We start from the raw sequence: 27,326 nt of genomic DNA on the forward strand, positions 1-27,326 counted from the left end.
TTGGTTGTTTCGAAGATGTGGCAGTTAAGAATAAAGCTGGTATAAACATCAAGCGCAGGTTTTTGTGTGGACATAAGTTTTTAGCTCCTTTGGATAAATACCAAGGAACATGCCTGCTGGATCCTATGGGAAGAGTATGTTTAATTTTGTGAGAAACGGCCGAACTATCTTCCGAGGAGGCTGCACCATTTTGCATTCCCACCAGCAGTGAGTGAGAGTTCCTGTTGCTCCACATCCACGCCTGCACTTGGTGTTGTCTGTGTTCCGGGTTTGCCACGAATCGGTGTGGGATGGTGTGCTGTTTCAGCTAGTTCCTCTGATGACGTAGGTGTGGGCAGCTTTCACGTGCTTCTTTGCCGTCTGTACATCTTGGCTGAGTTTTCAACCCATTTTTAAATCAGGTTGTTTGCTTTCTTATTGATAAGTTTTAAGAGTTTTTTGTGTATTTTGGTAACAGTCCTTTTGCATATGTGTATTTAAATACAAATATATACACACGCACACATTGTCTTCTGTGATGAAAGTGAATATAAATCAGGCCTATTGGCTCTTGTTCTGTTGGCACAAATGACCCCACCTGTGCCACAGAGCGCGGGTGCGGGAAGCCACGTCTCCTGATGCAAGAGGAGCACAGTTACTGCGCTCAGGGCCCTGGGAAAACCTGCTCTGCCGCCCCCGCCGGAGCAGGCAGGAGAGGCAGGGTCAGGGGCTCACAGAGCTCTCCAAGCCTCCTCCTTCAGTGCTGTCTAACCCCTCAGGCTACCAGAGGGCCTTCTGGGACGTGCAGGATGGCATTGTGCAGCTCCCCAATGGCCGGCAGGGGGAAAGGAAAGATGATCTTCAGGCATCCACTCCTCCGTCTTCCGGAAGGTTCCTGCCATCAAAAAGCTCTTGGCACCAGTCTGTCCTTAAGTGACTGCACATTCAGGGTGAAATTTCCAATGGACCCACCGCTCAGCCTCGGCTGGGACAGTGATTACAATCCTGTGGGCACAGCCGCCCTCGGGGCAGAAAGGCAGCCCTGGGCCAGGCCAGCAGGCCACCAGCACCCAGGGGACTCCTCACCCTCTGCGGGGGGCGGGGGGGGAGGGCTGCGGAACTTGGGGACCAAGGAACCGGCCACAACCTGCAGAGGGTGAGGAGAGCGCGGGATGAGGGGTGGGGGACCCGCAGGCGCGGCCAGGGGCTGTCGCTGAGCCCTCTGGCTGGGTGGGGCACTTGGAGCATCTTCGGCGGCGCAGTGCGGCCGGGACGTCCGGGAAGGGGGTGTAAGTGTGGGCCCGCCCGCCGCCCTCCTCAGTGTGGCTCAGCCACTTCTGGGCTTTGCCGCCCAGGGCCACCCGCCGCCGGCTCCGCGCACCTCCCACCCGCCTGGTGACTCACTGTCCCGGGACGGCCCACGGGCAGCGCCTCTTCCTCCAAACGCGCAGCGGCGGGAAGCCCGAGCCTGGCCCCGTCCCTCCCCCTCCCGCCACCCACGTTCTCTGGGTTCGGAGCAGGGGACCCCTGACGCGGCCCGGCCCAGCAGGCTGAGCGCCCCGCAGGCTCCTGGCCCCCGTGCTCGCCCGACTGGTGTGGCTGCTGCCCGGGTCCCTGCTGTCCCTCCCTCCCGCCTCCCAACCATGTCGCGACTCAGCTGGGGGTACGCGGAGCACAACGGTGAGCGCCCCACAGGAGGACCGGGCGGGGAGCCAGGGAATGGGGGGATGGGGGGGGGCTCATGGGGCCGCCTGGACACCTAGGTCCCCTGCCCCGGGGCCATGGGGGACCACGTGCGGGAGCCGCCCTTGGGGTGTCGGTTCAGGGGTGACAACGTGCCAGGGTCCCCCAGACCCCAGACATCACTGCCCTTTGGAAGCTGGGGGTGTGGGGGGGGCTGTCCCTGGTGACAGCACTTCTGGGTTAAAGGCAGTCTGAGGACACACTTGAATGAATGGTGACTCCTCCGGGAATAAATCGTGGAAAATGCTTAAACTGAATTTAAGAAACTGAATCACTGGAATGGCAGCTCTGAGAAGGCAGGGTGCCTCCTGGGGCACCAGGATGCAGGTTTCTGGTAACCTTGACCCGGCCAGCACCCGTCCTGCTGGCTCCACGAGCTTGGGTTCTTTCTGGAAGGTGAAGGTGGCTGGGGCTCCTTCTCCAGCTCCCCCCCCCACCCCCCAACGCACCCTGCAGACACTGCGGGTCAGCAAAGGGATTGAAATTAAAGCACGTGGGCAAAATGCAGTTACTGATGGGAACAGTAATAAGACTCGTACTTTTCTTCTTGTCTATTCTAAACTATCAAAAGTAAACCATTTCCTCATTTTTTTCTATTAAACAACTTATCCAGCTTGTTTTTTCAAATACTGATTATTTAAACTAATTGCAAAGTGACACCTAGAAAGCCTTATAGTGAATCACTGTCAAAATTAGGTGGGGGAGGGGAGGAAGATTAATCAAAGAACTTATATGAATATATGCAGAACCCATGGACACAGACAATAGTGGGTGAAGGCGGAGGGGAGGGAGCAGGGGAGAGGGGGTCAAAGGGCACATCTGTAATACTTGCAACAATAAAGATAAATTTAGAAAAAAGAAATAGAAAAAATTAGGCCTGTGACTAATAATAATAATTATTATTACTATTATTATTGGACAAACGTATATTATTGAATAGCACTATGTAGTTGATTTTTATAGAAACTTTACTTTGACCAAGAAACAGAAAAGTTTCCCTTTTAATTGTAGCCTTTTGATGTTATAATTAATTTGCCAATAAAAATGGTAGCAGATAAAATTCAGGACTTTAAAACATGAAGAATAACTTTGGTGGATTTCTTTTTGATGGAGGCTATAATTATAATCTTACATTTCGCTAATTTCCAATTTATGTTTGGGGGGGGGCACAAAATCAATTTTCTTTAATTTCCCGCTCCGCTGGAATAACCCTTGGCATTGTCAGCTAATGGTTACTGCAGGCCAGGAGGGCCCCCACTGGTTAGGAAGAAGCTGTTTTTGATCAAGGAGTAGTGATGACTCTGTACTATGTTAGGAAACATTGAAGCTGTCTGCAGAAATTGTTAGAATCTTCTTAGGAGAGCTGTTGGCAAGGAGTGATTCCGTGGCTTTCTAAGAAGGGGTGGGGGGCTCCTTGCTTCAGAAGCAATAGCGGTGAGGGGACACCTTGAAGTAGGTCACCTGTGGCCAAGTCCCACTGGGAGCGATGCATCCGCTGGCAGGGTGCTGTTTTCTGGTTAGACGGTGGGTGAGCAGCTGGCAGGAGGCCTTGGAGGGGGCACCTTCCCCAACAACGTAGAGCTCCTCCTCGCTCCTTCCGTACTGCTACGGGCCTAGCTCAGAAAGGTGGCAGTCACTGCAAACTATGCGTCCCTGTGATATTCCCAAGTTCCTGAATCAGTGGAAGAAACACCACATCTCTCCTAAGCACCATGTGTAAATGGGGTTAAAGTTGGAGGTTTGGACAATTTTTACAAGGGACCGGCTCCTCCTCTTAAGAGGCAGGGACATGAACCTACCCTAGTAGTTAATATTTAACGTTGAGTATTTCAAAATGGTTCTGTTGTAAAGACTGGAAACCGGACAGAGTGGTAGGAGAAGGGCACTCCCGATGAAAGATCTGAAGTCTAATGTGCTTTAGGCAGTCAAGCCTGGTGGCCGAGAGGGGGGGGTGGGGGACAGAGAGAGAGAGAGCAGGACTAGCCTGTGCCAGTGAGCGCAGCAAGGTGAGTGTGGGACTTAGTCACCGAGGAGCCGGTGCTTTTCTGTAAAAGCTGAAGGCGAGGACCTGTGAGCTCAAGTGCCTTCAAGCCCAAGGCGTCCGGTGCCCGGGCAAACGGCAGCTGTGTGTGGTGTGCGTCCCGCGGTGACGTTCCTCCTGAAGCTTATGCGAGGGAAACGGTATTCATTCTTTTCTGACAACAGGAGGAGTCATTGGGGGAATGCGATTTAGAGACGGAAGCTGTTGCCCACGGTGGCATTTTGCATTTCTTGAAGTTGTACTCTAAATCTTGTCTTTAGAAATGCTCGTGTTGCTAGTACCAGCGTGGCGTCCGTGGTCACGCTGCGCCATCTGTGCCATAAGAACCGAGTCTGGAGAAGCCAGGCCGCTGGGTGGTGAGGGAGGGAAGAGCTCTCCCAGCTGTGGGGGCTGCTTGGTGGCGGGAGCAGGGGAGGAGTCGGAGTGGCCCGGTGTGTCCCCGTCCACGGACGTGCTGCTCACTTGGAGCGCCACTGCTGTTGGTTTTGAGAAGCAGAACTCGAGTCCGGTCTCCAGAGGAAGGCCGAGGCCGCCGAGGGCACTGCCGACTTTCGGGCTCACATCATTTACCGAATGTGTCTGACGTGGGAGCTCGGTGCCTTTTGGCTTTTTGAGTAGAGGATCAGGGTGACCGTGGTCCCCGGCTTTGGAATTCAAATGCAGCATTGGCAAAGTAAACACGGGGGGGCCCTGAAGTAGAAAGGAGAAATAAATTGTTCCCTGACTCCAGTGCAGGTGACCCACAACATGCCATTTCCCGGCATGGCGCAGCGTGGCGCTTGGGTTACCCCGGGTGAGGGTGTAGATTCCCTGCTCACACGGCAGGCCACTGCAGGCTCACTCAGCTGTCCCTCTTCCCCGTGAGCTGAGCCCTGCAGCTCCCCGCTCACTCCTGGAGCTGAGACGAATCTCTGGTTCTCGGGGATGAATCGCGCTGTTGTTTTCCGCCTGGCAGGAAAGTGCCTTTGGAAAGTACCTTATAAAACAAACATGCTCTTTTGTCCACAAGCGTTTGTTTGATTCTGAAAATGAGTGAATGCAAACCAGGAAGTCTCCATACCTCTAAGAGCAACGAGTCTGTAAAAACAGCAGCACAGTTGGGTGTGAAGGTCCTGCGGGTGGAGACCTTTTACTAACCCCGTCCTCTCTCAGTCTCAAGCACAGCGTGTTGCCCTCGAGGAGGACTCGTTGAATGAAACCCCTGTTCAGTCCTTCTCTCTGGTCCTGTGTGCTCTGTCTAGGTCCTGTTCACTGGAAGCAACTCTTCCCCATCGCTGATGGGGATCAGCAGTCCCCGATTGAGATTAAAACCAAGGAAGCGAAGTTCGACTCTTCCCTCCGACCCCTTAGCATCAAGTATGACTCGAGCTCTGCCAAAATCATCAGTAATAGTGGCCATTCCTTCAACGTGGACTTTGATGACACGGAGGACAAATCAGGTGGGCTTTCTATTGGGGGTTGGGGTGGGGTGAGGGGCTCAGACAATTGGACGGTAACTTCTTTTCTCTCTTATTTGAAACAGCTACCCATTGTATGTCCCTGTTAGTCCTTTGCTGGGACCTGTAATAAAAGCTGTGTTTGATTAGTTCAGGGACAGGGTCTTTCACACTATCAATAAACAATGGCCAACCAAATGAAACTCCGTATCATTTATATGTAACACACGAGCCAAATGAATAGAAAGAGTGTTTCCTTCACCTTCAAGCACAGCTACGGCCCAAGAAGCAGATTAGTATCAAGTTTAAAATTTAACTATATGTGTCATTAATAGAGCAAATACAGCATCATCCTAGAAGGTTAGGAGACTCATATTTTAAGGCTGCTGACAAATTATTTTTACTTTTAGTCTAATATTAGGATGATGCTGTATTTGCTCTATTAATGATACATATAGTTAAATTTTAAAAACCCTTCATTGGGAGAAAGCTTTCACTTACTCATTAAGCTCAGCTTTGGTTTAGTTGTAGTTCCCTGTGTCTATGTAATGCTATAGTGTTAGCTAGAATTATAAGCTCATAAAATTCCTTCCTCATACTTGTCAAATTCGTAAAAGAAGACTAACACGTGGTGTGTTCAACTTGTGGGGAAAGGAGGGACCTTGTTTTTCTTCACACCTCAGCTCTGTGAGGGCAGGAAGGTGAGGTAATAGGGGAGGTGGATGTAACGGGCACATAGATCATGTATGTGATGTGTTCATGTAGAAATCCGAGGCTTCCAAACCCAGAGTCTACACCACCCACGATTGTGGTTGGATCCTGGTTATAATATCTCAAGTATCACAGGAAACTGAGGCTACAGTCCTAGTTCCGGAATAAGAAGTGACTAGACAGCACCTCCCCACTCCACTCGCCGACCCTGGCATCGCGCTGTGGTGACGCCCATGTCACGCCGGCAGCCACCTGGCACTTGCTTCTGCGCAGTCATTGTCAGGCACCGTCCTAGGTCCCAGGGACACAAAGGAACGAGGCGGGTCCTCTTAGAGGAGCTTCGTCCTGCTGGGCTGGACAGGAACCGTCTGAAGGCCTTTTTCTGGGTGTGCGCGCAGCCGTGCTCACTGTCAAGGCAGCGACGCGGGTGCCGTGTCAGAGACGTGCAGGCCTGGCACGTCGGACAAGGTGCAGGCGGGCGCAGTACAGCAGCACACACTAGTGTGTTTCTAGTTTCACAGCATGGTGGGGCTTGGCGGCAGCGAGCAGCTAGCAAAGACCCTTTTGCTGAGGTGGCTCACGTCCCCACACGTCTAGGGCACTTACCTCGGGCGTCTTACCCTCTGCAGACCTCTTTCTTGTATGAGCGCATTATTTGGAGGAGATTTTTTAAAAATTCTGGATGAAGTGATAAATGGACTCTCTATGTATGCCAGGTATGATTTTGGAGAAATGATCACTTATTTTCAGAGTTAAGATGGAGACAATAATGTCTATCTACTCATCTAGGCTGGAAAGTGAGATGAATAATTTGACACTTGAAAACACGAAATCATTCTCATTAAAAATATTTTGCCGCCATTCCTCATCGTATCCCAGTGTAACTGTTTTGTTAGAGACCATCTCGAAGGCAGCGCGAGGCTCACGGTGACCTTCTGACTCACCTTCCACCCAGTGCAGAGCCCTGCTCCAGCGGGCGGTCATCACACTGGCCCCGTGGTCATGGTCGCAGCTGGGACATGTTAGCACAGACGCTCCCGTGTGGAGCCCAGCGAGGTAGAGTGAGGCCAGTGTCGCTGCTCCACCAGGCGGGGCTGCGCTAATCTGGGTGAAGCCCTGGATTCAGAGCAGCTTCCCAGAGCCAGCCAGGATGCCTGGGCCTTTTGGGGATCTCCGTCTTTCTCCTGGGCCAGCTGCTTCTCATCTCCTCCCAAAGTGCGTTCCAGTTCTAGAATAAGAGGTGAGTCCTGAGCCCTCCCGCTGCGTGGCGCTGTGAAGGGTGACGTGCTTGGCTCAGTTTATGCAACAGAAGAGGAAAGACGGGCCGCCAGGCTGGTTGTATGCGGAGGCCCTGGCAACCGGAAGCAGGCCTCGGCCCAGGGCATGTGCCTTTCCAGCTCATTTATCTGTGAAACATGGTGGAGGCTGTTTAGAGCCAAACCTAAGATCCTCTCCATCAAGTATCTCCTCGGGGACAGTGCAGGAGGGCGTGGTGCCGCAGGGACTCCGGCAGAGTCTGCGGGAGTGCGTCCAGGGCCAGCAGAAGCCATCGCCGCGCTGTCTCGGACAGTGACGGAGAGTGGCCTGCGGCCTGCTGGGTGGTGCCCCCTCCCCGTTCGTTTCCAGGGGGCTCTGGAGATAGGCAGCTACTTACCACAGAGCAGTCTGGATCTGAAGGAACCTAGAGGGTGCCCCGCCATTCCGCCTTCCAAAGACTTGGTTGCATGTGCTCCCAGTTTTCTCCTTGGGCAGGCAGAAGTGAGGGACATGCATCCAATCTCCTAGTCAGAAACAGGGAGACTAACACCAGTGCGGACAGGAGAGCGACGCCCACCGGGCGTGGGTGCGTGCGGGAGAAGCTGTCACCTCGCTGCGCGGGGACTGTGCTGGCTGCTGATCGGACCCCTGCCCAGCTCTGAGCTGCAGTCCGGCGCCAGGTCGGGGAGAAGGGCACCCCCCGCCCCATGCTGGTCCCCACACAGCGGTCTGGTCTCCTGCAGTGCAGCCCAGAGGGCCGGGCAAGCCCGTTACCTTGTCCTTTTGTTTCTTGCTGTTCATAGAAAACCACACATGAAATTCTCACCATCCTTCCTGCTTATGTAAGGAGGACATTCTTGACAGATCTTGTGACTGCACGTAATTATGTGTACATAAAATAGCTAGAGGAGGGCCACTGAGGTCAAGCTGCTGTCGAGGCTGCACTGGCCCGTCGGCACTTCCTGCTGTTGTGTGATGGAGATGAGCCCTGTCAGTGTGGGTGTGCTGAGCTCGGCCTCCAGGCCTCCGGGCCTCCGGGTCTGCCCGGCAGAGATTAATTGTCGGGACACACTTAGGACTTGGTTTCTAGTAAGACGCTTTTCTGTCTTCTTAAGATATGATTCCATTGCCATAATTTTATTATTTTTCAATGTATTTTTATTGAGCCAAGAGAGGAAAGGAAAGAGAGAGAGAGGTAGAAACATCAATGATGAGAGAGAATCATCAATCGGCTGTCCCCTGCATGCCCCACACTGGGGATCTAGCCCAGGCATGGGCCCTGACTAGGAATTGAACCAAGACCTCTTGGTTCATAGGTCGACACTCAACCACTGAGCCCTACTGGCTGGGCTCTGTTGCCAAGGTTTTAGAGAGCATATCTGTGGAGGCAAAGTGCTAAAAATATACGCTGCCCAAGTGGCAACATCTGATGGGTTTTTAAAAAGTTAATTCTGTCCTGTGTTTCCTATTTCCCTAAGAAGATGCGCTCACTCTGCCTGCGTTTGTAGAAACAACAGCGGCATCGCAGTACTCACAGCTCACGAGGCCAGCTGTCTGTCTGCGGGGCAGGGGCGAGGGCTGTGTGCTCAGTTTTTCTCTTTCCCCATGACACTGGGGGGAGGCGTTGTTGCTCTCCGGGGTCATGGCCTAACAGCTGGAGCTCAAGGTCAGAGAGTCTGTGCAAGGTCACGGGTGGTGAAGCCAAGGCGAGTCCAGGTCTTCAAAGTGCTGAAGGCTCTCCTGCGCCGCCTGCTGTGCTCCTGGGCCTGGCGGCCTCCGGGGACGGGCAGCCCTTCCGGCTCCCTGTGCTGCACCAGTGCCTGCTGGGCTCCCCCGTGTCCGCGCACCTGTGCCTGCTGGGCTCCCCCGTGTCCGCGCACCTGTGCCTGCTGGGCTCCCATGTGTCCGCGCACCGCTGTGCCTACTGGGCTCCCCCGTGTCCGCGCACCTGTACCTGCTGGGATCCCACGTGTCCGCGCACCGCTGTGCCTGCTGGGCTCCCCCGTGTCCGCGCACCAATGTGCCTGCTGGGCTCCCCCGTGTCCGCACACCTGTGCCTGCTGGGCTCCCCCGTGTCCGCACCGCTGTGCCTGCTGGGCTCCCCCGTGTCCGCACCAGTGCCTGCTGGGCTCCCCCGTGTCCGCACACCTGTGCCTGCTGGGCTCCCACGTGTCCGCGCACCACTGTCCTGGGACGCGCTCACCCTTCACAAGTGTGTTTTCACTCCTTGTCCGCCTGGAAGCTGGGTCCCTGCCCACGAACGCCAGGCACCTTTGTAGCCCCTTCCTCGTAACGTGGATCCCGGGAGACGCTGTGGGGGGCCGCGCGGAAACACTCTTCTTGCTAACGGTGTCAACTGTGTTGCTGTTTAGTTCTGCGAGGGGGGCCGCTCACTGGAAGATACCGGTTGCGGCAGTTTCACCTGCACTGGGGGTCCACGGACGACCACGGCTCTGAGCACGTGGTGGACGGAGTGAGGTACGCCGCCGAGGTAAGCCATCGGCCAGGCTCCTGACAGCTGTCCTCTCTGGTGGGAGGGAAGGGACCCGGGGAGATGTCCTTAACCCCAAATAGGTCCCGAGCCTATTAGGGTCTCAGTCTGTGACCTTGCCTCGTTCCGTCAGTGCAGGAGCTTATCAGCGAGCTGCGAACCGTGGGAGCCACAGAGCGACCCCGAGAGTTGGGGTCACGGAGCTGTGTAAACATGAGCACCCGGACTCGGGGGAGGTTGGGAAACTGGCCTAGGAAGCATCAGGTCCGTGTGACACCAAGTCACAGGCTCGCTCCTGAGAGGCCAGCGAGGGGAGAAAGAAACATTTGTGGTAGGCCCAGCTCTGCCTATTTGGTGCAGACACAGCTCCCCACGCATATCATGTAAAACCCCTAGTTCAGAGGTGAGACACAACGGCAGAGGGCCCGTGGGGGTCAAAGCCACAGCTCTCCTCAACCCGCCTCACCTCTCACCTGCAGCTGTGCACCCGTCAGCGCCGTGTGCAGGACCTGCCGTCCTGGCTTCTTCCCCGGGGTCACTCCTCTTTAGGGTGCTAGCCTTTCAGAATACCCTACCTCTGCCTGGCCGGTGTGGCTCAGTGGTTGAGCGTCAACCTATGAACCAGGAGGTCATGGTTCAATTCTGGTCAGGGTACATGCCCGGGTTGTGAGCTTGATCCCCAGTGGGGGGCGTGTAGGAGGCAACTGATGGATGATTCTCTCTCATTATTGATGTTTCTATCTCTCCCTCCCGCTTCCTCTCTGAAATCAATAAAAATATATTTTTTTAAAGAATACTTTTTCTAATCCCCTGGCTAAAGCACAAAGCATAATGCAGTTAAATACTGCTGACCCCCGACTTTACCATAAGATGGGAGGGAATTATCCTGCGACTTGGCCAAAGCTACTTCCGTGTGCCCTGGTGCCGGCTAGGCAGACGAGGACCTTGCAGGCGGTCAGTGCTCGTCCGCCCTCAGGCTCACTGAGCCGGCTGGGCCCCCTGAGTAGCCCTGCTGTGCGGAGAAACCCAGCAAACGGCGAAAGGACTTGCTGCCGGTTTTATTCTCCCATCACTTGTACATCTGCTGTCGGGGCTATTACCCAAGGCCTGGTCACCTCCTGAGCGCTTTGTGCTAGAGCAGGGGCTCCCAGGCAGCGGGGGTGGGGCCCCGAATCCCAGACAATACAGATGCCCAGGCTGCGGGGCAGCGGGACGGGGGTGAGGCCCCAAAGCCGCCTGTGCTCAGCTCGGACCGCCCAGTATTTTCCAAGCTTGTTTTGTGAAGTTCTGAGTCTGATCGTAATGTATTCTGAATCTCAGAAGCTCTGGGGATAGGGCGGGCTCTGTCATGTCCCAAAGCAGCTAGGGACAGTGGTCCACCCTCCACACGCCTGAGCGTGGCCCTGGAGGTGACGGGTTGGCGCTGTCCTCTGTGTTGGGCTCCGAGCTCTGGCCGCCGGGACTGTGGACGGTCCTTGACGCCGAGGGGCCTCCCGGACTCACTGCGGATCAGGGGTCTTCCTAGCTTTGTAGGTTCCTTTGTCCCCCAGCTGCATTCCCTCATTCACTAGGAATTCGTCGGGGCCACCTCTTCCTCCACCTTCCCTGGCTCACCGTGCGGGGAACGGGGGTTGTGCGTGGACCAGGGGGCGTCCAGGGGACATGTCCCTGAGGAGAAGAGGCAGCAGGACAGTACCCAGCAGGCCTGCCCAGAACGGCGCATGTGCCTCGGGTGGGAGAGAGCCCCACCCCGGCAGGAGTGCCCGTGTGATTGGAGCATGGACAACGGCACGTGGCAGAGACTGGGAGGGGTGGGTTGGGGCTGAGCTGTATTCTAAGGGCCAGACGTCATTGACTGGCTTTGAATTAGAAAGTGATAATTTTTTGCATTTAAAAAATAGCATTCACGCTACCACTAGAGGAGAGGTTGGGGTGGTGCAGGAGGGGATAAGGGTCAGTGAGGAGGCCTGGGGGATCCTGGTGGCAGGCGACAGTGCAGGTGGCCGGCTGCCCAGCGGGTGGAGGGGGGGCAGGCAGGTGTCTGCTGCTGCGACAGGGGTGCTGCGGACAGGAAGTCTGGCCTTGCAGGTGGGCGCGCTGTCACAGGTAGACGGTAAGCACGCAGACGGACCGGTGAGTTCTCTAAAGGAGCAATGCCACGTGGTCCCGTTGAGGGCTGAGTGACGGAGCAATGCCACGTGGTCGCGTGGAGGGCTGAGTGGTCAGGAGGGGCCCTTGGAGATGCCACGTGAATTGAGACGGAATGACCAGAAGCCGCTCAGAGGAAATCCAGAGAGCGCTTTCCAGGAAGCGGGGCAGCAGGACAGCTCGGGCAGGAGGGTGTGGTGCTGGGAAGGCAAAGGCGTTGGCCTCCATGAGAGGCCGTGCCGCGTCCCAGAGAGGCCGGGGGCCGAGCCTCATGGGGCAGGCGTGTGGGCCTGTGCAGGTCAGGGTCCTCCGTCGTGTGCGGGACGAGGACGGAGGCGGTGCCGCGGGCGCGGGTGCTCTGTATCTTAGGAAACCGCTCGCTGTCTGGGGAGCAGGTGAGGCCGGAGGCGGTTCCGGGCCTGGAAGTGGCTTTCCAGCTACTGTGCACTGACCTCAGGGGCATCGCCACGCTGTGTCCCCCTCATACGTCAGAAGGTGAAGGAAAGGAGGACAAAGGAAACGGCCACGGAGAGCGGTGACACGGGAATTTAATTTGGGGCGGAACCTGAGGGCGTGGACAGTACAGACCGCAGCTTTGCGAAGCTTCCCCGAGGGTCTGCGAGGAGAGCGCTGAAGCTGCGCTGGAACTGAGAGCGCACTGATGCCTCACACCGAAGGGAGGAGGAAACGCGGAGCTGAGCGTAAAGCTGCGAGTTCAGCATGAGCGGTGCCTTTTGCACTAAGGTCTTCTGTGTGTCAGCAGCGGGCAGTTAATGCTGAGGCTGACGAACACTGTTATTCAGACATTGTTTCCCACGGGGGATCTGATCCTTTCCCTTTGCAGCCGCTGCAGTCACTTGTCATTTGCTCCGTCACTGGGCTGTCCCTGTGAATAGGAGGCGCGCGCAGCCCCAGGTCTGACTCAGATGGCTGGGCCATGCCCTCAGCCCGGGTCTCAGATGGTTGGGCCGTGCCCTCAGCCCGGGGTCCCACTCAGGTGCCTGGGCCGTGCCCTCAGCCCGGGGTCTGACTCAGATGGCTGGGCCGTGCCCTCAGCCCGGGGTCCCACTCAGGTGCCTGGGCCGTGCCCTCAGCCCGGGTCCCACTCAGGTGCCTGGGCCGTGCCCTCAGCCCGGGTCCCACTCAGACGCCTGGGCTGTGCCCTCAGCTTGGGGTCTGACTCAGATGCCCGGGCTGTGCACGCAGCTGCGGGAGGGGCTTGCTCAGCAGAGGCGGGAGAGGGAGGACTTGTAGCAACAAACCGGCCTTCCTTGCTCTGCTCCCACAGGGTCGTGGTCGCTCTTTATCCACTGGGAGGGCACAGGGCTTCTCTCTTTGGCTCTAAGCGCCTGTGGGCGTGAACCAAGGAGTCACTCCCCAGGTTTCGGTGTCTGTGGCGTCATCTCTTACCAGGTGCGCTGGTGCGTGGGTGCTGGGCGTTTGGGACAACATCCAAGTGCTTTCCTGCGGGGCCCAGACAACACCGTCCGCCCAGGGTTCCTTCCCCGCTCTCTCACGCCACAGGGCGCAGAACACGGGCCACTGTCCACTGTGGCAGAGCCAGTCTCTCTCTGCTCTTGGGGGCGGGGTGCACTGTTTCTAGTTCACTGTTTATGGTCATTGTTTTATTTTTTAAAAAAATATGTTTCTATTGATTTCAGAGAGGAAGGGAGAGAGAGAGAGAGAGAGAGAAACATCAATGATGAGAGAGAATCATTGATCGGCTGCCCTCTGCATGCCCCCCAATGGGGATGAAGCCCACAACATGGGCATGTGCCCTGACCGGGAATCTAACCATGACCTCCTGGTTCATGGGTTGATGCTCAGCCACGGAGCCACACCAGCCATGTATGGTCATTCTTCTTTATCCGGAAATCCCCTGCCGGAGTTCCCTGTAGCCGTACAGTTACATTGAAAGGATGGGATAAAACCTCGAGCAGACTAATCCTTCCTCTGCTGTCATCTGGAAGGGGGTTCGTGCGTGAACCCCCACGTTTCCTCCCTGAGGGGCCACAGGGGTCCCTTGAGGAGGTCGAATCCGAAGCCGGCCCCTCTCCCAGCCGTCAGGATCTGGGCCATGCCATCTGGGTGTGTCACATGGCCTGGGCTTCCTGTGGCTGCCATCACAGTGCACCCCCCAGCCGGGAAGGAGCCCCCAGGAGCGGTCTCTGCCGGACTGTGTGTGCCGCGTCCGTGCGCTGGTCTCTGTTGGGGTGGCCATGCGCTGGACACGGGTGCCCTCGGGTTTGGAGAGGCCATTGCTCTTGGGCAGAGAGGGACGTGGGGGAAGCCCCTTTGGTCCCCGCCCAGCCCCCTGCCCTCCCCTCAGCACACCGACCCTCCTCCGACCCTCTGCTTCCAGCCCGGCCTCTCTGTCCAGTTCTCTCCTGCTCCCCACGCAGGGCCTGAACTGGGCCTAGAAGCTGACGGTGAGTGGACACCGCTAACACAGTGACTCTTAAGGAGAATCCATGTTCACACCATAGAAAGGTCTCGGCTGCAGGAGTGAGCCTCTGCGTCTAGGAACCACCACCCCGTCCGCGGCAGGGTCAACCCTGGGGCCCACTGACGCCCCCGCCCCCCAGCCTGGACCTGCCGCCAGCAGGGCCTGACCCCAGGCTGTGGACTGCAGTTTCGGGTGAGGGAGCGCGGGGGCCCTAAGTCACTGGGAACAGTGGCTGGAGATTGTTGGGGCTCGAGGGGTGTGGCAGGACTTTCTGGGGCCCCCAAGAGCTCTGTGGACGTGGCTGCAGAACCGTGCATGGAGGTGCAGGCCGGCCTCTGCACCAGGGCTTCACTGGGGTTCATGTGTCTGAGGATGGATCTAAACATGATGTTGAGTTACACTGTGTCCCTCCTTTTCAGCTCCACGTCGTCCACTGGAACTCGGACAAGTACCCCAGCTTCGTGGAGGCAGCTCACGAGCCTGACGGGCTGGCTGTCCTGGGAGTGTTTTTACAGGTGAGGGCCTCTGGCTTCCTGAAATCAACTACTCGGCCGTGTGGGCAGGATTTCCGTCACCGAGTGGACATCCTACCATTTTTTAAAAATAGCCTGTTGATCTTTAGAGTAAGGGGCGGGGGGAGCATCAGGAAAGAGGAGCTTCGAGCGGCTGCCTCCTGCACGCCCCCTGTGGGGGATCGAGCCCGACACCCTGACTGGGAGTTAAACTTGCGACCTTTTGGTGCGTAGACGGAGCCACGCAGGCTGGTCTCTACCATTTTTTAATAGCAAATCAGTTATAGGTCTGATGTTTTCATTTCGAAATGGAAATCAAAATTCCGTGTTTATGGTTCATCTCGGGGCCTGGGAGCTTTGCCTTCCAACCCCCCTGTGGTCTGTTGGTCATTGTTCTCAATTACAACAACCACAGTAGCACTGAAGTGACACGCGAGGCCCGAGAAGAGCCCTGGGCCCGGGCTTCCTCGTGATGGGCTGCGCAGTGCTCAGAGTGCGGGGCAGAGCGGAGCCCGCCGTCCTGCTTCTGGAAGCACTGGTTGCACCACAGTGGTTTGTTGTCCCAAATGCACTGGCCACTTTTCATTGTTTTCTGTGTCTTCTGCACAAGTGGTCAGACAGGTATCGCTGTGGTCACACCTGGGATGGGTGGGGCCGCCCCACTCCCACTGGGACCACATTCTTGTAGGGCGTTCCTCCGTGTTGCGACACCCACTGGAATGGGGACGAGGTGCACATGTTTTCCTGAGGAACTCTGCTCAGGACGATCTATTGCCTTGATCCGCGACCTCCCGTTGGTTTAGGCCGAATCTGGGGGACTTTTTCCCGCTAATGTTTTGATGTCATAGTAGTCTGTGTGGAGAGAGGGTCTGAAAGTCACACCTGGTGTTGGAGTGCAGGTGTGATGGAGGTTTCCTAAGCCAGGCCTTCCTCAAGTTCACCTGCTTCTGCAACACCCCTACAGCTCAGAAGCAGGGAGCTATCACTGTCAGTTTGGGGGTCAAACTTCTAATTCAGCCCAGGGGTCTGCAGTGTTCTCGCCTCCTTCAGATTCTTCAGGCAGGAGAGCTGGCTACAGAACAAGCACTGTTTGCTGTGGGCTGGCCGACGTTTTGTTTGTTTTGTTTTTAAAGAATTTAAAATCGTGACTGAAATGGAGCAATTCCGACCTGCTCTGCAATAGTAACCTCTTCTCACGAAATGTCATGTTTTCAGATTGGCGAATGTAATCCCCAACTGCAAAAGATCACTGACATCCTGGATTCCATTAAAGAAAAGGTAAAGCTAATTCCTGTTGACTGGTGACGAAGATAGTCCCGTTTTCTGCTGAATTCTCTTGTCTTCTCTTTCACACACGGGCTGAGCCAGGGCCGAGTGCTGCTCCTTAAAGCAGCTGGTGTGCCCTTGACCGATGGAGCCGGCTCAACCTGTCACCACTCACTCCTGAAGTTTATGAGGGAGTCTTCAATCACCTAAAATAACTGCATACATCTGTTTATGCATAATTAGTTTCTGTTGTCAGAGTTTTACAGAATAAGCATTTGGCTGCAACACATTTTAAAGATCACTTATATGAAAACAAATCTTGTCCTTTCAAATGAATCTTAGCGATGCCCTACTTCCTCTAACATGTTTAGATGAAGGCAGGTCCTATTTTTAAAATACAAACAGCAGGCGCTAAATGACTGTGTGACTGGGGCAGTTCCGGGGAAATCTGAGGTCACTGCATGCATGTTTTTCCAAGTCTGTGAAAGCTTCCCCGTTGTAAGGCTTTCTCTCTCCTGCCCCAGGGTAAACAAACTCGATTCACGAATTTTGACCCCTTGTCGCTGCTTCCTCCGTCCTGGGATTACTGGACGTACCCGGGGTCTCTCACCGTGCCGCCCCTTCTGGAGAGTGTCACGTGGATCATTTTAAAGCAGCCTATCAGCGTCAGCTCTCAGCAGGTAGGCCTGCTCCAGCTGGTCCACTCCCAGGGGAAACGGGGTGGAATGGTCTTCACCCGCTCTGTGCCTTCCGCTGTGCCAGAAGCCGTGTTCTCCCTCAGATGAGACGTCTGTCCCTTCCCCTTTGACCTCTGGCTAGGTGGTTTCTCCCCACCGCTTAGAAATGAAGGGCAGTGAGGCCCCTTTGAAGGCAGCACTGCTTGCTTCTGCCTCCTACTTTGGACTGAGACAGAAAGGGGCAGGGATTCAAAAGGAAAGTCAGGAGAGAGGCTGCTCTAAAAGGTGGCGTTCACCTTTCCTGCCTCGGTACCGAGGCCCGCCCCTCCCACAGGCTCCACCTTCAGGAAGTGGACCTGAGCCACAGACCGGTGCCTGCTGAGTTTAAGAAGAAATCCACGACCTGTGGCTTTTGTTGGCAGAGCTTCTGTGGGGCGTCTGAGGGCTGTAGCGTTTACTAAGAGGCTCTTCTTGTGACCTAAGTCTGTAGGCTCAGGAGTCTTTGCCAGAACCCTGCTGGGTGGGACCTTCGGCTGACCATCTGCCAGGTGGATGCTGTGTGTCCCCAAGGCTGCGCTTAATGGGTTTGGTTTTGTCCTTCCTTTGTGAATTGCGTGCTGCCGAACCTCAGCAAGAACGCAGTCTGATAATTTTTGCAGCTAATAAAGCACTTCTGTTCTGGGCTGGCCCACCTGCCTAGCTGTTTATTCCCCAGTCAAAGACTAGAGCTGGTTGACCTCTGCCAAGGTCAAGGTCAAAGACTAGAGCTGGTTGACCTCCGCCAAGGCCATGTCGGGGGCATTTCCCCTTGCTGTGAGGCTCATGTGCCACTTCTGGTGGCCTTGTCTTTAGGACGAAACACCAATAATGCCTGCGGCATACTTGCTAATACTTTTACAAAGATCTGCATAGAAATCTAGAGCTGGACTGACACAAAATTCGCTGTGAATTTTTTCATTAGAAACAAGGTGAGTTGTGTCATGAGAACAGGGACCTGCCCTGGGTCGGGCCTCACTAATGGATCTCACGTTCTCCCCTCCTGTGCCCACGTGCTTCCTTTCACAGTTCCTGGTTAAATTTGAAAAGTGACACGTTATAGCATCAAGGCATGTTTTTCCTCATATTTCAAGGGTATCTTTATTCCTTAGAGCCACTTGGAAAGTAACTTTTAAAAAATCTACCTGTGATCGGTAAGAGATTATATCAAAATATATATTAGATCCTTAAAGTGCATGAAGTTAACCCAATCAAGGACACTTTCTGCCAGTTTTGGGATATGACTGACTAGCTGTGAGTTCATTACTGTATCTTATTTCAGGCACGATTAATTAATGCTGATTATGATTTTGGCTTTTTGCACAGAAGAGCATAAAATAGAGGCTGAGTTTCAGGGCGTTAGTGTGACCCGCAGCTCACTGTGAAGCTCTCACGGAATCAGCAGGAGCGGGAACCTTTCAGACCTCTTATTTGCAACCAGATTGAAGTGATTATCTGAGCAATAATCCGAAGTATAAGATAGTGCTATCGCGATTTTAAGACTTAAGAATGAAGCAAAAGGTATTTAGAAGTCCAGTCCGAGTCTTAACCACGAGAAAAACATCAGACAAAGCCCAAGTAAGGGACCTCCTGCAAAACACCTGATCACACTCCTCAGCCTGTCCGTGCACCGAGAACAAGGGCGTCTGGGAACGCTCCACCAGGAAGTGCTCCAGAGACAAGCGACTCAGTGAAATCCGAGTCCTGGGGGGTCCTGGGGCAGAGAGAGACATCAGGTACAAACAAAGGAGGCCTGAGTAACCGCCTTAAGGACGGCACAAGTTTTGGTTCGTTATTTGTGAGAATGCACACCAGGGAAGGTGGTAACTATAGAGGAAACTGATGCGGGGTGCAGAGAACCCTTTGTCATCATTCCATAAATCTGAACTGTTCTAAAACAAAAAGCTTATTAAACAACCCAAAACACAATAGGGTTGGTAAGATCACTCGGTTGCCTACCTCTTTTATATAAAGTCTTCTGTGTATGCCACCGGCTTAAGAATGACTTTCCAGAAAATGGTATCTCAGTGATGACAGCTGTTTGAAGTCGCTGGGAAGCGTTATTGATTTATTTTTCAGTCCCACCATAACCCTTCTAATCGGTTGGGCCAGTTTTCCCCGCTGCTCTTTCTGGCCAAGTCACACAGATCAGAGGGTTTTCATTTTCTTTTTCTTGATTCAAGTCCATTTCTCTCCCCTGAGTCACTGACTGAAATGCTTGGTTTACCTCCAGGCCGAGATCAGATACTGTGATTCTGATATTTGAATAACAGATGCATCATTGTCTTGGGCAGGCGGACTTTTCCTGCCAAGTCTCTTTGGGTTTTTCTGGGTTTTCTACATCGGCTTACTCAGCTGCTGAAATCCGACCTGCAGGACACCTGCCTAGGCTCCCTTTAAACATTCTCTTTCGTTATGCCATTGTTTGCACACAAAGCATTCATGAATCTCGGTGTGCAGTGAATGGCCTCGGTTGTTGTGTCTTACAATGCGCTGCAGCAAGCCACTCGCACGCAGTCCAGGAGAGGGATCCCTGCCAGAGGTTTCCTCGAGCCCTTTGCTCTCCACTCACTCACGGTCTCAGGACACCACCGAGAGGCACTAGAATTTACTCAAGTGGAATTACACAGACGTGCACTTCTGTGTGATTTCTTTTGCTCAGCACAATGTTTTGAAGATTCACACATGTTATTTATTTTTGTTACAGAGTAATATTCTATGGTATGGATACACCAATATTTTATTTTTTATTTTTTTTATTGTTTAAAGTATTACATATGTCTCCTTTTTCCCTGATTGACCCCCCCGCCGCCACTCACACCCCCAAGGGCAAGCCCCACCGCCCCGGTCTCTGTGCCCATTGGTTATGCTAATATTCGTGCACACAAGTCCTTTGGATATACCACTATTAAAAAAAAAATCTATTGACCAATTGATAGACATTTGGATTGCTTCTAGTTTGGAGATGTATGAATGTGGCTATCCATATTTGGATGTTAGAAATAATTGACATACACACTTTCCTGTGGACACATTTTCACGTCTTGTGGCAATGACTAGGACTGGCATTACTAGGCCAAGTGGTAAACTCATGTTTAATTTTATAAGGTACTGACATGTTTTCTTCTAAAGGGCTGTTCCTCAGACTGACATACCTCGATGTGGGGTTGGGGGAGACGAGAAGAGATAAATCAAAGAACTTATATACTTACTAGAGGCCTGAGGCACGAAATTTGTGAAGGGGGGGCGGGGTCCCTCAGCCCGGCCTGCGCCCTCTCACAATCCGGGACCCCTCACTCCTAACCGCCTGCCTGCTCGCTCCTTACCGCTGGGCTTGCTGCTCCTTAGCGCTGCCACTGAGGCAGGAGAGGCTCACGCCACCATCACAGTGCTCGCCAGCCATCGTGAGCCCTGAGGGCACTCCTGCTGTGGGAGTGCACTGACCACCAGGGGCAGCTTCTCTGTTGAGCATTTGCCCCCTGGTGGTCAGTGTGCATCATAGCAATCAGTTGTTCTGTTCATTCTGCCATAAGGGTCACTGGGCTTTTATATATATAGACTAGAGGCCCGGTGCATGAAATTCGTGCGCAGGGAGGGGGTCCTTCAGCCCGGCCTGCACCCTCTCTAATCTGGGGTGCCTCAGGGAATGTCCAACTGCTGGTTTAGGCCCAATCCCACATGGGGCCTAAACCGGCAGTCAGACATCCCTCTCACAATCCTAACCACTTGCCTGCCTACCGGCTTGATTGCTGCCTAAACGCTCCCCTGCCAGCCTCATGGCCCCCAACTGCCCTCCCCTGCTGGCCTGATTGCCCCTAACCGCCTCTGCCTCAGCCCCCACCACTGTGGCTTTGTCAGGAAGGAAGTCGGACGGTAGGAAGATGTCTGGTCTCCCAGTCTAATTAGCATATTACCCTTTTATTAGTATAGATATGCATAGCCATGGACACGGGCAGTAGGGTAGTGAAGACCTGGGGGGATGGATATGGTCTTGGATGGGGGGAAATGGGAGATATCTGTAATACTATCAACAATAAAAATATATTTAAAAGTGAAAATAAATAAATAAGTAAATGAATAAATAAATAAAGGGCTGGTCCTTCTTTTAGTCTCAGCAGCACTGAGGTTTCTAGTTGCTCCACATCCTGTTAGCACTTGGTGTTGTCAGCCTTTACCTTTAGCCATTCTAGTGGGTCTGCAATTTTACTATGCATTGATCTGATGACTAGTGATGTTGAGCGTTGTCTCATATGCTTGCTGTCTCTGTGTATATCTTTTGTGAAATAGCTGTTCAGATCATTTCCCATGTTACAATTCGGTTGTATGTCTGCTCATTATTGAGCTGCAAGAGCTCTTATCCAGTACAATCTGGATAAATGCCCCTTTCAATGCATGTTTCTGCAAAACTTTTCTCACAATCTATGGCTTGCTTTTTATTTTTTTACTATGTCTTTTGAAGAGGAAAAGTTCTTAATGTTAATGAAGTCCATTTTATAAATTTATCTTTTGTAGTTTGTGTAAAAGAAATCTGCTTAAGAAATCTTTGCCTAACTATGTGCTACAAAATATTTTCTTCTTTACTTATGAGTTACATTTTATGTATGCTGTGCCCCATTCTTTTTTTCTTTTCCTTCTGATATTCTAATTACACATATATTTGATCTTGTAATATCATCCGTGAAGCTTTATTTTTAAAAAATTTATCTCTGATCTTCACTGTGGGTAATTTCTATTTATCTATATTAAAGTTAATTTACTCTTTCCTATTATGTCAGTGTGACTGTCAAATCTATCCATTGAACTTTGTGCTTTAGAATTTGTATTTTCAGTTCTAAAATTTCTACTTGGCTCTCTTTTATTATTTCTGTTTCTCTACTAAGACTTCTCATTCTCAGAGTACTGAGATTTCTTATGCATTAAAGAGGATGCTTAGTTTCATTTCATGTGGCCAATTGAACATCCTTGTAAGTTCCAAATTTGATTCATCTTGGGCCTGACTGTTGATTTTTCTTTCTTTGAGAATGTGTTCCATTTTATTGATTCTTGGTATCATGAGTGATTTTTTTATCACATTCTAGTTGTTGCGAACATTAAGTTGTGGTGATTCTGGATTCTGTTATCTTTCTCTGATAAGTATTGTTTCTTTGGTGTTAGCAGGTAGTCTTCCTGGCTGGGCTTGAATTGCACTTTTTTTTTCTTGTGCTGCAGCTCTGGTCTCAGTTTAGCCATGCGTGGTTTGTACGTATAGAGTTGGTGGATCTTCTCTCCAGCTCATTTCTTGCAAGACAGGTGTCCCCATGGCAGACTCCACCCAGCTCCAGGTGACAAACTGGAGAGATGGAACGCACTCTAGAGTGCCCAGCTCTCCCTCCGCAAGTGTGAATGCCCTCTGGCCCAGCTGTGTGTTCCACCTCCAGTGCCTGCAGCTAATTGTTTTTGCATTATGTCTGTGTTAGAGTTTTTTTGTACACGGAGGTTGTCTGTAGGGTCTTAGTCCAGCATATCTGGAAGTAAAACTCTAATGTCTTTTTTTTGGTATGATTCTTTCTTTTTTGTTGTTTTCCGGTTTTTTGTTGTTAATCCTCACTGGAGGATATATATTTTTAAATATATTTTATTGATTTTTTTACAGAGAGGAAGGGAGAGGGATAGAGAGTTAGAAACATCGATGAGAGGGAAACATTGATCAGCTGCCTCCTGCACACCCCCTATTGGAGATGTGCCTGCAACCAAGTTACATGGCCTTGACTGGAATCGAACCTGGGACCCTTCAGTCTGCAGGCTGATGCTCTATCCACTGAGCCAAACCAGTTAGGGCTGGAGGATATTTTCCCCATTGATTTTTAAACAGGGTGGAAGGGAGGAGGAGCGACAGAGAGAGAGAAACATCTATGTGAGTGAGACACATTGATTGATTGCCTCCTGCACATGCCCCAACCAGAGCAGGGATTGATCCTGCAACCGAGGTACGTGCCCTTGACCAGAATCGAACTCAAGACCCTTCTAATCCAAGGGATGATGCTCTAGTCATTGAGCAAAACTGGCTAGAGCTCGAATGTCTTTTTTAATGGTAAAATGTTATATATTGTATTAGCAATAATTAATGATCTAAGAGTGTTATTCTTCTGCATCTTTAGACTATTTGTGAAATGAGAAAAGAATTTATTCATTTGAATATTAATTTTGACTTAATATATAAAACTCTGTAGAATTAGTTTGAAGATAAATTTTTAAACTGTACCAAACAGTACAAGTCAATTCTAGAATTGTCTAAAAATTGCTCATTCTTGCAGGCATGATGCAGAGATACAAAGAGGTTTTCTAAGTGGCCCTTGTCCACATTTTAGAGAGAGTGGAAGGGAGGGGGAGAGACAGACGGAGAGAAACATCGATGTGAGAGGAACACATCGATTGGCTGTCTCCCATATGTGCTCCGATCTAGGCCCAGGATCAAGCCTGCAACCGAGCTGCATGCCCTCGACCAGAAATTGAACCCGGGACCCTTCAGTTCACAGGCCAACGCTCTATCCACTGAGCAAAACCAGCTAGGGCACGACTTGAGTTTTTAAGAATCACTGGAAGTCTCTTCACTCAGGTGCTCTGGGACCAGCTCCACTGATGTGGCTGAGGATCCTGCTCGGGGAAGGTCCTAGGTTCGTAGAAACAGGAGGTTGAGGTGCTCGCAAGCCAAGCTAACACTTGTCTAGGGGCCTTGGTAGGGTTAGAAATGCCACTTACTGTGGGGATATACTTTGAGATGCTTACACCTAAAATGATACGGTATTTGGAATCTACATCAAAGGAATCCAGTTGGGCGGGACCGGTGGTGAGAGAGGATGGGGGGGTGGGGGGACAGTGACTTGCCCATGTGCTGATGGTTGTTGAAGCTGGGGCTGGGCTCCTGGTGGTTTATTTTTCTATGTTTGCGTATGTTTGAAAGTCTCTGTAATAAAAAGTAAATAAAAGGAGGAGGAAAGAAGAGAGGAAAGTGGAGATGTAGAAGGCACTGGGTGGCTTCACAGCTGGCTTGCAGACGGCTTATCTGAACCTTCCTCACTTCCCCTAAGGCCTCATCTTTCTGGGATAAGAGCATATTGCTGAGTGGGTCGTGTGGGGATTAGATGAGATCATCCTATCTAATAAAAAGGTAATATGCAAATTGACTGTCACTCCAACACACAAGATGGCCACCCCCATGTGGTCAAAGATGGATGCCCCCATGTGGACACAAGATGGCTGCCACAAGATGGCTGGCAGGGGAGGGCAGTTGTGGGCGATCAGGCTGGCAGGGAAGGGCAGTTAGGGGGGGGTGACCAGGCCTGCAAGGGAGGGCAGTAGGGGGTGACCAGGCTGGCAGAGGAGGGCAGTTGGGGGAGACCAGGCCTGAAAGGAAGGGCAGTTGGGAGGGACCCAGGCCTGTAGGGAAGGGCAGTTGGGAGGGACCAGGCCTGCAAGGGAGGGCAGTTGGGGGCGACCAGGCCTGAAGGGGAGGGCAGTTGAGGGGGACCAGGCCTGCAGGGGAGGGCATTTAGGAGCAATCAGGCCTGCAGGGGAGGGCAGTTAGAGGCAATCGGGCCAGCAGGGGAGCGGTTAGACATCGATCAGGCTGGCAGGCAGAAGCAGTTAGGGGCAATCAGGCAGGCAGGCAGGCGAGCGGTTGGGAGCCAGCAGTCCCTGAATTCTGGTGGGATCGGGCCTAAATGGGCAGTCGGACATTCCTTTAGGGGTCCGAGATTGGAGAGTGTACAGGCTGGGCTGAGGGACACCCCCCCATCCCCGTGCATGGATTTCGTGCACCGGGCCTCTATTAAATAATAATACAAGAATAAACTCAAGTTTCTCATATCACAACTATAAACCTACTTTTGCTCCACCCTGTATATGGAAATAAATATGTTTCAGAAGAGCATTTTCGTTACGCTCATCTTTGTAATAAAACATCTCAGGTGTGTGTGTGCTTACACATATAAGAATGTTCACCTTGGCAGTTGGCTCAGTTGGTTGAGTGTAGTCCCGTGCACCAAGAGGTCTCAGGTTCGATTCCCAGTCAGTGCACATGCCTGGGTCGCAGGCTATATCGCCGGTAGGGGGAGTGCGGGAGGCAGCCGATCAATGTTTCGCTATCAAATCGATGTTTCTCTCTCTCCCTCTTCCATCCCCTCTCTCTAAATATATATAAAAAAACTATTCTTAGAAAAAACAAGCGTTTTATAGTGTCAAGTGTGTCATGTGATGTGGTGACTAGCAGCCTCTGTTTTCTTCCTGATACTGTCTACTGCGTGAAGTTTGTAAGACACGTAGGCTTTCTTGTAATGAGCAAAATAGAGCCCTTTTGGTGAGAAATGTGTGCCACTTAAGTTGTATTTAAACATGACCAGAGGTTGAAGGCCTTAGGCTTTTCCATAGAGAGTTGTTTACAAGGCACAAGAATGGTGAAAACAAGCAGCTTTTTGTAGTTTCAGGAAGACAGTACTTGCAGGATGAGCGTGGCTGCCGTGAGCACCGGGCCTGCAACGCTGGGGAGCCCCCCGTGGTCCGTGGCTCCTGAGGTGACCCATCCAAAGCTTCACTTGGAGCCGAGGACACTGAAGCCAAGGTCCCGGGTGGGGCAGAGCTGGCCTGGGTCCCCACTAGGAAGGCCCGTGCCCCCCCTCAGGCCCTGCCCCCCATCCCGTCAGGTACGGAGGGCCCGTGGCCTGTGCTCGGAAGCCAGAGGCACCTCCAGATGCTGAGCTGTCAGCCAGGGGCGGCCTTGCAGGCTGAGCCAGGCCCGAGGAGACCTGCCTGCAGACGGCAGCTCCTGGCTCAGGGCACCCGTGTCTCAGCTCACGCCGGCACCGTGCTCACACTGGTCACCTCGCTGACGCTACCTCCTTCCCCCACAGCTGGCTGCCTTCCGCAGGCTCCTGTGCACCCCCGAGGGCCACGCGGCCGCCTTCCTGCTGAGCAACCACCGGCCCCCGCAGCCCCTGAAGGGCCGCCAGGTGAGGGCCTCCTTCCGCTAACAGCCGTGGCCGGGGACCAGCCCACACGTGTCTGCGGAGAGAAAACAAGACCAAACAGGACACAGAATCCCTACCGACACTTTCCCTGAGTTCCGGTCAGGGGTGCCCTGTGCCCTGTGCTGTCAGCCGCAGCAGCAGAATGTCCCATCCCTGTGACCATGGACCTCACTCCCGGCCTGGGATTCGCACTCGCGGCCTCGGAGCAGGACACGGCCACGTGTGCAGAGCCACGGGATGCGCCCATCGCAGCCCGCAGGGAGCACGGCAGCATCGGGAACCTCAGCTCATGCTAAGCATTGTCCCTTGTCGTAGAGACTGAGCCAGTCATAGTCTCCACGATGTTTAGTAAAAATCTTGAATTCGTTTCCAAAATGATAGGATGGGGATACCTCTTTCTGTGGGGAAACCAGTGATTTTGCTTAACGTGTTAGTACATTCCAGTTCATTAAAAGTTGGTCATATTTCCAATTTTAAAGTGAATTTTGGTTTTGATTGTGTCGCTGACTCATGACGCCTTTGAAAAAATGAGCAATAAGGGAGCTGGTGGGGATGAGGAATGTGGCTCCTCGTGGCCTCTACTCCACAGCTCAGAACCGCCAGTTTGGGTGAGAAACTCAATGGGATATAAACGCTATTTAAACTTCAGTGGCTGGTGCTGTATGTCCACCCATGGGGACGTTATTGATAGACTGGGTGACATTCAGCAGGTGCAGTGCTAGCCAGGAGCCTGGAGCCCAGCACCCAGCCAGGCAGACTGCCGAGGGCGTGGGGAGGCCGGGCCCACTTCGGCCCTGGGTTTCCCCGAAGAGCAGGGAGTCCTGCTGCCTGTTCTGTCCGCTGGTGGAGCAAGTTCCTGAGCCTCAGATAAAGTGCAAGCCACCCACCAACCCGCCCGTTTCCGGGCAAAGCCCGTCGCCCCTTGGCCATGTCCCTCAGTCTGTGAGTAATTTCGCAAGGTGGCCAGCAAAACTGATACAAACTTCAACCTATTGTTCTGGTGCATTTTTATGTGTTTTTGGTGAAGGGGGATGGGGTGGGGGCTCTTTCTGGTACAAGGACTGACTGTGCATTAAAGAGTGGACCTCATGCTGACATTTGAGAGAACTTAAACTGAGTTCCCTTGATTCTGATGATTTGTTAGCACTCCCCCCACCCCCTGGCCCGGGCATGGGTTTTGTTGTAGGAGTTATTCTGAGGTGTCTTCTTGGTGGGGCCTGTGTGTCGGTGAGCTGTGTAGTAAAGACACGCGGCTGTGGAGACGGGTTCCTGGGCTGAAGCTGACAGCTGTCACGGGTCCCCCCAGGACCCAGCCTGAGGCCTTGCAGGAGATTCACACTTAGTAAATGTATAACGAATCAAAGATTTTTACAATTTTTATTTTATTTTTACCAATTCTTTTGCTCCTTGGGATCAAATGCACCCAAAGTTAATGTAACAAGGAAAAGGTAAGATATCTCTTGAAAATGGTTTCTTCTTAAAGGAATACTTATTCGCTCCACCTGTGGACCAGGCGATCTAACAGCTTTGAAAATGCCAGGGAAGGCGTGGCTTGCGTTCGGAAAGACACTGGGAAGTGTC

At 52.8% G+C, this 27,326-nt stretch overlaps 1 protein-coding gene across 2 annotated transcripts; it reads left to right on the top strand.

The window, feature by feature from the left end:
• Positions 1 to 1,387: 1,387 nt before the first annotated feature.
• LOC308236837 (carbonic anhydrase 13) lies at positions 1,388 to 26,226 on the top strand. 2 transcript variants are annotated; one of them, XM_080646945.1, is made up of 7 exons: positions 1,388 to 1,659; positions 5,005 to 5,202; positions 9,540 to 9,658; positions 14,672 to 14,767; positions 15,980 to 16,042; positions 16,555 to 16,710; positions 25,629 to 26,226. In XM_080646945.1, exons 1-7 carry the CDS (start codon positions 1,623 to 1,625, stop codon positions 25,746 to 25,748), a joined length of 789 nt encoding a protein of 262 aa, XP_080503071.1. In that variant the 5' UTR covers positions 1,388 to 1,622; the 3' UTR covers positions 25,749 to 26,226. The 2 variants fall into 2 exon arrangements, with proteins under 2 accessions (XP_080503071.1, XP_080503072.1); XM_080646946.1 differs by lacking the exons at positions 1,388 to 1,659; positions 9,540 to 9,658 and adding an exon at positions 3,568 to 3,728.
• Positions 26,227 to 27,326: the final 1,100 nt, after the last annotated feature.

The sequence above is a fragment of the Plecotus auritus genome, assembly GCF_963455305.1.
Source record: "Plecotus auritus genome assembly, chromosome: 11".
Classification (NCBI taxonomy): domain Eukaryota; kingdom Metazoa; phylum Chordata; class Mammalia; order Chiroptera; family Vespertilionidae; genus Plecotus; species Plecotus auritus.

Bases quoted from the DNA above. Each gene is read 5' to 3' on its own strand.
- LOC308236837 (XM_080646945.1), top strand. From the start codon at position 1,623: ATGTCGCGACTCAGCTGGGGGTACGCGGAGCACAACG. The intron at 1,660-5,004 runs GTGAGCGCCCCA...TGCTCTGTCTAG, and splicing joins GGGGTACGCGGAGCACAACG to GTCCTGTTCACTGGAAGCAA. The intron at 9,659-14,671 runs GTAAGCCATCGG...CCTCCTTTTCAG, and splicing joins GAGTGAGGTACGCCGCCGAG to CTCCACGTCGTCCACTGGAA.